This window comes from Fomitiporia mediterranea (genome assembly GCF_000271605.1).
Source record: "Fomitiporia mediterranea MF3/22 unplaced genomic scaffold FOMMEscaffold_4, whole genome shotgun sequence".
In the NCBI taxonomy this organism is placed as follows: domain Eukaryota; kingdom Fungi; phylum Basidiomycota; class Agaricomycetes; order Hymenochaetales; family Hymenochaetaceae; genus Fomitiporia; species Fomitiporia mediterranea.
The window spans coordinates 1,636,449-1,646,859 of record NW_006760389.1 but is presented as its reverse complement, the minus strand read 5'-3'; the positions used below and the strand labels follow the sequence as shown (position 1 = coordinate 1,646,859).

At 49.1% G+C, this 10,411-nt stretch overlaps 2 protein-coding genes across 2 annotated transcripts; one reads left to right on the top strand and one right to left on the bottom strand.

Annotated features, from left to right (window-relative positions):
* Positions 1–3,609: 3,609 nt before the first annotated feature.
* FOMMEDRAFT_79993 (uncharacterized protein) lies at positions 3,610–3,867 on the top strand (the record flags this gene model as incomplete). Its single annotated transcript, XM_007264568.1, has 1 exon — positions 3,610–3,867. A coding segment is annotated over one exon (258 nt), but the record flags the coding sequence as incomplete, so codon positions are not given.
* A 1,963-nt stretch (positions 3,868–5,830) lies between these two features.
* FOMMEDRAFT_81062 (phospholipid-translocating P-type ATPase) lies at positions 5,831–9,671 on the bottom strand (the record flags this gene model as incomplete). The annotated part of the gene is made up of 13 exons (XM_007264567.1): positions 5,831–5,964; positions 6,025–6,104; positions 6,185–6,308; positions 6,394–6,451; positions 6,524–6,873; positions 6,934–7,212; positions 7,266–7,938; positions 7,991–8,088; positions 8,169–8,264; positions 8,319–8,479; positions 8,534–8,933; positions 8,986–9,450; positions 9,500–9,671. The coding sequence occupies 13 exons, from the start codon at positions 9,669–9,671 to the stop codon at positions 5,831–5,833; spliced, it is 3,090 nt and encodes a 1,029-aa protein (XP_007264629.1).
* Positions 9,672–10,411: the final 740 nt, after the last annotated feature.

Sequence of the window (10,411 nt, the reverse complement as noted above, 5' to 3'; positions counted from 1 at the left end):
TTACATTGGTTCAAGCTAACAAATAATATATTTCTTTTCGAACTCCACAGCTTTGCAAGTCCAACAAGTGGGTTTTGTCACTTGCACAGACTTGCACGGATTTCTGCTACTTTTGGTAACTATTAAGGTACGTGTCACTTTGCCAAGCCACCCCAAAATCTTTGTGTCGTCCTGCAACTCCCCCTGCCAATGAATTGAAGACACCTTCTATTTACTGATCAAAAGTACATTACTCATCAGGCACGTGTTCTATATAAAGAAATAATTATATAATAGATATTTAACTGAAGTGGCAAAAATCTTCAGGAAAAAATTCAAAAATTCACCAAATTGCATTTCTGTACATTTGGTACCAAAAAAAAAAGTTTTTTTTTTTTGGAAATAACTCACTCGAATCTCAATATTTTAAAAAATCAAAAACATACTTTTGTAGGTTAGATTAAGCTGAATATATCTATGTGGCTCAAATTTGCATTTTTGGGATACTGAGTGTCGTATTTCGCCATCATCGTTTGCATCCAAATTGGGTTAGTCTGTCGCGTCACACTATGTCGAGTTTATACTTTCCTTACCTTACTTATTTTATTTTATTTTATTTTGACTTAGAATTTTTTTTACTATTTAAGTCTAGTATTAAGTACAGTTAGGGAGAAAAGCTCAAAAGGTACCTAATTAGAGGGACTACAAGGGTCTTGTACACCCTCTAATTAGGCCCCTTACAGTATGTCCCTCAGGTGGTTCAAGCCAGGAAGTGTGAGAAAACTGACCATAAATGGAATGCCTACCTCGGCTACCGATCTAATATTTCTCGATCTGCTGGACCGCGTACGCGCAGATCTTCGTCCACAACGCCGAGGTTCAGCAGAGAGGTCTCCAGCAACTCTGCCACTTGCCGTCATCTAGCTGCCTTCTCATACAGTCGACGTTCTACAGGCTGCGTCCAGGGCTAACGTGAGTGATTGCTTTGTTCTCCGGATCGATGCATCTGACGGTGCATGTCGACTGCATTTACTCTATAGGCGCCTGTCACGGTACTCTACTTATTTGAACCTATTGCTCGGGATCTTGCTCTCTTTAAAGAAGCTTGTATCTCATTCTGTAGGCTCGGAAATCGACGAAGACGTCTACCATTATGCCTGCTGCATCTGCTGTCAAGACTGGAAAGCAGCCAGCAAGGTCGCCGCCTGTGAGGACGGAGAGTGCTGCGCCTGTATCTAATCACGTCAATGGAGTCGCAGCAGGCGGTGGTAAGAAGAAGAAAAAGAGGAGAGGAAAGGCAAAGAGCGTGTCCAATGCGACAAACGGGGTGACCGTACATGATGACATCGACGAGGATGTGGCCGACATGCCTGAACTCGAATCGTACAAACTGCCCGCATCTTTCGCACACACACGGAGAGGACTCTCTCCCGATCTCGAATCTGTACACTTATCAACGACTGCATCCCTCACAGAGAAGACGCGGCAGGCGATGGAGTACCACAATGCAACCGCAGGTGCTAACATAAAGCTATCAGACTCGCACGCAGAACTGCTGGCCGACTTGTATCGTAAAGTTGGGTTCGATGCTGCGAATGCGGTCGAGGACGAGGTGAGAAAGAGTCTCGACGCGCTTCCGGATGTGCGGAACTTCATGCAGAATGCGCTCGCAAACCTAGCATTGAATGCGACCGCGGAAGAGGTAAAGCAACGCATCGCGCAACACATGGAGCAGAGTGGCGCTCAGAGAACAGGTAGGAATGGGAATGACCTCCAGTCAATAGATCCGGATGCGCTGTCAAAGCTCGCGATAGAGCAGGCACTCGAGCGCATTATGTCTGGGAAGCCACCTACTGGTCCTGACGGAGTTGCAGGAAGGACCCAATTCCATACAAATGTCATGTTCTCCCGCGAATTTTCAGACGAGGGTGAGGCCGTGTTTGACGATGGGGTTGGGAGTGAGGAAGAGCTGGATGAGAGATATGAGACGGTTGGGTATGCAGATGTTGACACCAAGGCATATCCACAGGACTGGCTGAATGCTGGTGTCGACGGCCTGTATAGTGATTTTAACGAGGCCGTGGTGCCGGGAGCATATCCGCCTTCGGAAGATCAGCCGGAAATTTTTGACGGGATGCCGGAAAAGAAAACCAAAAGGAGGGGGAAGCCGGATGCCCCACCTCCCGATGCGGCAACTGTGACTAACAAGCGTTTGAGTCCGAAATCCTCTGCGCCTCTAAACCAGTTACCCAATGCCATGTCCCCAGCCCGCAATGCACCCCCGCCATCATCCAGAGCTGCCGGCAAACAACCGATGTCATATCCGCCGTCGGCGCCTGCAGCGACAACGACGACGACAACAGGAGCACCGCCGCGGTCTGCTCGTGCGGCTGCAAAGGCTCCTGCTCCCCCTCAGACCTACGCAAATCATTCGCACCCGCATCACAATCCATCGCCTCCAGCTTCAAATGTCTCTGGACCGCAAAAACACCGACCTCCTGGGAGCTCAGCCGCTGGCACAACCTCCAAATCAAATAGCAAGATATGGAATACTAACACCGCAGAGGAGCGTGAGCGCATCAAGGAGTTCTGGCTCGGTCTTCCCGAAGAGGAGCGGCGTGCACTTGTCGAAATCGAGAAGGAAACGGTGCTTAAAAGGATGAAGGAGCAGCAGAAGCATAGTTGTACTTGTGCTGTATGTGGGAGGAAGCGGTTCGTCGTCATCATTGTCCTTCACTTGTGAAAATTTTTGCTGACTGTAACACGCCTTTCTCCGAAATGTGCATTTGACGGCCACCGCAATTCGCAAAAATTCTTGATTCGATCTCTTTCTGTTGTTGGATGTAGGCATGCTATTGAGGAAGAACTCGAGGTACTGTACGATGCTTATTACGAAGAGCTAGAACAGTACGCGAATTACCAGCAGCGTTATGCCTCTTCCGGTGGTACTATACCTCCTCCACCAGGTCCTGGCCCGTTTCCGGGCAGTGTTGAGCTCGACAAAGACGGACTTCCTGTTGGCCCCAGAAGGGCACACGTACATTCCCACCATCCTTCGGCCCGTGATAAGTATACACTTACAAATGGCCCGAAGAAGGATATTGTTCCTGGATCCGAGTTCGATGAGGACGATGTCCCAGATGCAGAGGAAATTGACTATGAGGAAGGGGATGAAGACGAGGAGGAAGAGGAGGACGAGGAGGACGAAGAAGATCCTAACGGAAAAGCAAACGGTCGAAACGACCTCTTTAGCTTTGGGAGTAGCTTGGCCGTCACAGGCGAGTTTTCTCTTATTGATCATCTACGCTGACTCATACTTTGCATTTCTGCCTTGATTTGCTTGATTTTCACGACAGGTCCCGGGAATATACTGACAGTTGCAGATGATCTTCTCAAGAATGACGGACAGAAGTTCTTGGAGATGATGGAGCAACTTGCCGAACGTCGGATGCAACGCGAGGATGATGCCGCCAGGTATGTAGAGGATGACAGTGAAGATGAGGAGGACGAGGAAGGTGATGAGGAGGATGTCGATGAGGAGGACGATGAAGATGAGGAGGACGATGAGGAGGAAGAGGTATTTGCAATATTCCTCATTCTACTTCATGATCGCACTGAATTTCGCATCAGGTATTGACAGAGGAGCAGAAGATACAAGAGGGCAAGCGCATGTTCTCGATCTTTGCAGCACGCATGTTTGAAGCACGTGTGTTGAGTGCGTATCGCGAGAAGATTGCCCGGGAGCGCCAAATGCAACTTTTGCAAGAGCTGGAAGAGGAGGAGACAGCACGGAGTAAGAGGGAGGCCAAGAAAGCAAAGGAGAACCAGAAGAGGAAAGACAAGAAGAGGTATGCCATGATCCTGAGCATTTTCCATACACTTGATTAGGACATATTCTGATCTCGTGACAATTCAATGAAGGCAACAGAAGATGGCAAAGGAAGAGGAAAAGGCTGCAAAAGCAGCGGAGCGTGCTGCTGAAGAGGCTGCGGTTCGGGAGCGACAGAAGAAGCTGGAGGAGGAACAGCGGAAGAAACGGGAGGAAGAGCGAGTGAAGAGGGAGGCCGCGAGAAAGGCTGCTGAGGAGGAGAGGCAGCGGAGGGAGGAGGAACGCCGGAAACGCATGGCAGAGGAGAAGGAACTACAGGCAGAGCGTGACCGTAAGCGTAAAGAGAAGGAGGAGAGACTGAAAGCTGAGCGGAGGGAGCGTGAGGAGAAAGAACGTAAGGCAAGGGAGGAGAAAGAAGCCAGGCAAGCTGCAGAGAAAGCTGTGGAGAAAGCCAAGAGGGAGCGACAGGAAAAAGAAGAACGTGAAAGGCGGTTGGCAAAGGAGAAAGAGGAGCAGGCAGAGCGGGATGCCAAGGAGCGTCAGGCTCGAGAGCAACAACAGGCTCGTGCTGCTGCTGCGAAGTCGACTCGTCCTCCGTCCTCACCACATGCCAATGCCACGGCTTCTGGTTCCCGACAGCAGCAGCAGAATTCCGCGTCGGCACAGAAGAAGATTCTGAACAAGCCCTCGGGTCAGACTGCGGCTCCTGGTCCTTCTGCGCCTGTGTCTGCCCCTATGCAGTTGAACCGACAGCCGTCACGCCCAATAGTGGCGACGGTTCAGACACCTCTGTCGTCTCAATCGTCTCAATCGTCCCTGTCTTCTCCAACGGTGCCTGTTAACATGCCACCTACAACTCCTACTTTCCCTCAGAATCCATCAGGCGGGATGCCTCCAGCTATGATGTCTCCTCAGCGAGCGCCCTTCCCTCCTGCGACGGCAATGCCGGGCTATGCTGGATATCTTCCGCAGGCGCCGAATCCGATTGGTCCTTCTGCTATTCGTACCTTTGGTGGTGGTCCTCCATTCGAAACTGGGCTTGGCAGAGGATTGGGTCCTGCTGCATCTATTGGAGTGTCACCTATTGGGCCACCGTCCAAGGTCGGCGTGCTTAATACCCCCACGTCACCTGTTTTGGCACCAGGAGTACCAATACCTAACCGTCGCGCCTCCAGCGCAGCAGACCCTGGCCCTATAACACGTCCTCCTGCTTCTACAGCAAACATCACACCCATTGCACCCATCGGGCGCCCGAACGGGATGAATGGCGACACCTCGAGTTCCGCTCCGGGTTCAGGAGGCGCCTCGCCGAGCAGAGCCTCACCGAGTTCAGAACCGCGTCTTGGATCAGCTGCTCTCATTGCTGAGGATGATGAAGTCGTTCCCACACATAGAGGGCGGGTAGTCGGCCCTGGACCAGTTGGTCAACACGTATGGCACAGTCCGCGCAGTTCTGTTGCCACTGCAACGTCTTGGTCAAACGCATCAATGTCGCAAGGGTTTTCTCCAGCGTCTCTGCGTTCTGCGCCTGGGAACCTTGTAGGTATGGGTCTTTGGGGACCAGGACCTGGTAATCCACCTCCAACTGGCCCAATGAATGACTGGCAAGCACCTGGTTCTCCGTTCTTTGGGGCTCCGCCGCCCTTCATGCATCATAGTCAATCAACAGCAACTCCACCACCACATAGCACTGGTAACTGACATTGCATCAGACTGGTCAGCGCAGTCGCACGTGTGCAACTGCTGACTCGTTCTGGACCTTCGTAGCCAATTTCCTAACCACTCTGTACTTGCCCCTATCTTGTCCTTCTTTACACAAATATTTAGCTTGTTCTTTAGTTTTGCCCATAACAGCTCTTATTTCTCAACTGCAGAATTGACAAAGCGCTCATAAGAATATTTCCACATGTTCCGAATCAATAAAATTATGTTAAACATTACAGGTAAAAAAATGGTGGGTAGTAGTAGTGCTAGTGAGCGAACATATGTGAGAGTCCCCCGATGAAGTGAGATCTACTAAGGCTATAATAATTTACTTGATGTTGAAGGTCGAACGCGGCTGCGGATGAGTTTGTAGAGGTATAGAGGGAACGCGCTAACTGCCACGATCAAGCCTACTTTCCATGCGAATCGAACGGTCGTCACAAAAGCGAGATCTGCAACGAGAGAAATAGATGAGTAACCTGCGGGTCCGTGCATAAGACGGTACAACAAACCGAAGTATTCCGGTAGGAAGAACATGCTAACAGCGTATATCAATAGCGTAACGATCTCCGAAAGCACCATGTACACATGCCTAGATCCAGACCCCAGGGTGATATTGATTAGTCTTCTCAAAGCGTACAACCAGACACGTTAGGGGAACGCGGGACTTACCATGTCGTTATTTCGACGGCTACCATAATTAACTCATTCAATACGAGTGCCGTGAACGAAATTGATACGATGTTGAGAAACTCGGTCTCAAATAGTAACAGGGACATGATCATAATAGCTCCGCCTTTAATTTCCCGGACCAAAAGTCAGATCATTTGCGTTGCGTCGTGCCTATGACCTAAGAAGGCACATTGGCTAGACCGACTCACCTTGGTAAACGCTGATCATGAGCCACATGAAGAACGTCTTAAATGAAAGTGATCGACCCTATTCACGCAAAAAGAAATATGAATACCGCGAAAAGCCCACTGTGAGAAGTCATTAGACGCGCAAACTGACCTTTACGAGCTCCTTGTATAATTCGGGGTACAAAAGTGCAACGTCCTCGTTCACGTCGCGGTCCAGAACGAGCGAGAACACGGGTGCCATTGTGTAAATTGTCGCGTAGCCGGCCAGGAGCCAGCCCTGGTACAGTGCTATGGGTGCGAAGTAGAAGATCGCGGAGAACACGCATTGCATGATGGAGATTACGAGACCACGGTGAATCACGAATTGTGCAAGCTTGGCAGACCGCTTGTACGAGTTCCGGCCATGCCAGAGCAAGAGTTTGGTCAGGTGGCTAAACTGCGTGACGGAGAAATCTGCAGCTAGCGAAGCCTGTTTGCCCTCCTTTCCAACAATGCCAACACCTAAAACGAAAGTTGAGCTGATTTGCCCGGCTAGCAGCAAAGTGCTTTGAAATATCTTACCGACGTCTGAAGCCTGGATCATGCTCACGTCGTTTCCACCATCCCCAATGCAGCAGACTCGCTTTTTGGTGTGTTTTCGTATTAACCTTGCGATGTCTGCCTTTTGAGTTGGCGAACAACGGCAAGCAACAACAGCAGAAAGCTTAGTCGCGATTTCAATAAACTCGTTCTTGAAGATGTTTAAGCACACTTGTAGCGACTCTCCGTCGATGACTAAACAACAGTCGGGCTTCGCCTGGAGGAAATCCAATTGATGTTTCACCTCGTCCGAATTTTTCACTAAAAGTGATCAAGCTCAATACAGACACTTGAGCGTGCGAACGTCGACTCACGCTTAGCGACCTGATGTATATACTGATTTCGTGCGACAAGCTTCGTTGATATCGCAATACAAGTTGCCGTTTCGATTTTGTCGCCAGTCAACATCCAGATCTTAATTCCCGCATTACGGAGTAGCTCGATCGTCAGCTTGACATCGTCTTGTAGCTTGTCTTCGACGCCGGTCAGCCCTAAAAGCTCCAAATCATGTTCCAGAAACTCCGCAGCCACATCCGCCATGGCTTCGTTCCTATTCTGCAATTGAACACTGGCTTCATGATAGCGGTCTTTGAATGTAGTGTATGCCTCTTCACTAAGTCGTTTCCTGCCGATTACAAGTGTCCGGAGACCCTCGCGTGCCATGTTCGCGCATTCCTCTTCAAGCCAGTCATTGCGTTGAACGATCTTCGCCATCACAACATCTGCTCCCTTCTGTAAGAAAATTACCTCGCCGGATGTTATTTCCCGAACAAGTATGCCCATGCGCTTTGATTCTGACGTGAATGGGAAAATATCTAACACCTCGAACTCTAGGTGCGCTCCTTCCGGTGTTTGTAAAGTCATATGGGTGCGATCGCGAAAGACGAGCGTGAGTCCAACTGATTCAGTCCATCTGACAATAGCCACCTCATCTGGCGAGGATGCCTGGTAGGTCACAGTACCATCGTCATTTGTAACGGGAGTAACCTGAGCAAGGTTCAATCAAGTGTACTCTAAAGATGCATTTTCTCATACATACATTGTGGCAAAGCGCGAGACTAGTGACAACGTCCTTTACCCTTGAAGACATGTCGCGCCGGCCTCTTGTGGAAAATTGAATGCCGGTTGGAGTGGTTCCTTTCCGAAGCGAAGCTAGGAAGTCCCTTATTGGCCGGTAATTGGGGTAATGAAATTACGAGGCTTACCTTGTTCAGCACTCAGCCCAAAGGCAAGAGCAAGTTGATGGGCGACTTCGTCCATTGAGTCAGAGCCATACGACATAGTCCCCATATGTAACTTCTTGAGCTCCATCTCTACGTTCGACCTTGGTTAGCGATTTAATACAAAGGAAGGGGATAGTGACAGACCATTTTGCGTCAATGTCCCTGTCTTGTCGCTTAGGAGGTATTCTATGCGTCCCAGTTCTTCAGGCAGGGTACTGGTCCTGACGATTGTGTTCGGAATCTCATTATCCGTCATGATGAGATGCGAGTACACCGTCTTCCCCATGTCCAGATTTACCCGAAGGCTAATGCCAGGATTAATTCTCTCAATAATTATACTTGAATAACGTTCGACTGACCTGATAGGAATAATGGAAGAAAATAGAATAAGAAACCTGAAAACGTAAATATACCACTGGCCACGGAACCCGTTCAGTGCCACCATGGCAATGGATAGTGCGAAGGTTACTGTGCAAAGGATCTTAGCAAGACGGTTGATCTCTATCTCGAGCAAGCCAGTCTTCGTTTCGGGGTGACTAGTATTCATAACGGCGCGGGTTTCGGAACCAGTGTAGATCACTAAACCGATAGCAGATCCTGCTGCGAGAACTGTATTCGACCACAAGACGTTCTCAACAGTAAGAGGTTCAACTTTGGGGACCGGGCCAAGAGGTACACCTTCAGAGAGGTGGTCAGCGGGTGGATTGTTGATGGAAAATGTCCCAATGAAAGTGTGGATGTCCTTTATCGGACTATCAGCTACAAGCCAACTGATTAGTCTACGCGTCGAACCTTGAAACGAGAGACAAACCGTAGATCTCTGCGTCTAATCGTAACAAATCCTTGTCAGACCGTAGTTTCTGACAGGTGGGCACAGCAACACGCAGCTTCCAATCCGTTTCACCGTCAAGTTGATCAGTACGTATGAAACAGGTGCCACTAGCGTCTGACGTCCGCAAAAGGACCATATCTGCAGGGACGCGTTGATTCTTCTCAAGAAAAACAAGGTCCCCAACACGGATTTTTGAGCTTGGAACAGCTCGAGTGTGAGGCCCCGTGGAAGTGTTTAACGGTGCGTCCGGGTTGGTAACGTCATCGTCATTCTCGGGCAAGTCATCGTGAGAGCTTTGGGGAGAAGAAGTAGGTTCCAGAATGAGATATTTAGTAGAATTGGCTTCTTTGTCTCGCAGGTGACGTTTATAGTCATCGTACGCCTCTTTGCCCATCGTGACGGTTAGGACAAATGCCAATGGCGCGATGTACGTGACAAGGAGTCCTAGGCAGAGCCTTAATCGTGGACATTCAGTGTGTGCATGAGCACTTACCAATTCTCAGTTGTGGAACAAATTGGGACAGTGCGACAAGTAGAAAGTACAAGTTGAAGAAGAATTTGAATTGTTCATATAGAACAATGGGCAAGAATGTAAAGACGTTATACTTTTGGTTGCGGACAATATTTGCAGGAAATTTGCTTTGAAATTTATCTATAGTTGTCATGAAGGAGTTGACTCTCTTAGTTGAGCGGAGGAGACTTACCCGGCGGTCGAAATGGTATAGTTCGTGACTTGTCCTTCTGCCCACTAGGAAGAATGCCTAAACTTGATTTCGAACTTGTGCTTGGCTGTAGATATTCTTAAGCCAATAAATATTGAACCAGGAAAAGTAATACTGACCGAACGAGGAATTTCTGAGGTCTGTGGTCTTCGCTGAAGGGCACGCTCCATATCATACGTCTCTTCACGCTCTTGATTTCCGAGAAGTGTTTCTTCTTCGTCGTGATAATCTTCAAATTTCAACGCCGAAGGGCGAGCAGGCCTCTTGCCCTTGTATGCGGCGGCAGCAACTCTAGTTGACATTGGCATTCTGTCGTCTGCCGTTCCTGAACCGTTCGCTGCCCTGATTTCTTCTTCTGTATCGTCTCCAGCTTGGAGTTGTGTGTAGCCCTCTCTGGAATGCTTGTTTCTACCAAGAGGTTTAAGGGGTATATCAGGCATAGAATGCCAAGGCTGCGTTCAGTCTCCACGTCGCGAGCAGTATTGAGTGTCGCCAGAGAAGAGATTAGGGTATAAGTTAAAGCTAGATAGCAAGCTCAAGTAGCTATAAGCAGCAAACAAGAGTTGTTCTTTGCGCAGCGTGCTCGTGGCTCTTGCTAGCTGCCTCAACTCCTCGTCGTCGAGCGTGTCGCACGGTGAGAGTCCGGATATGGTTTAAAGTTCTCACAAGTATTAAAATCACGT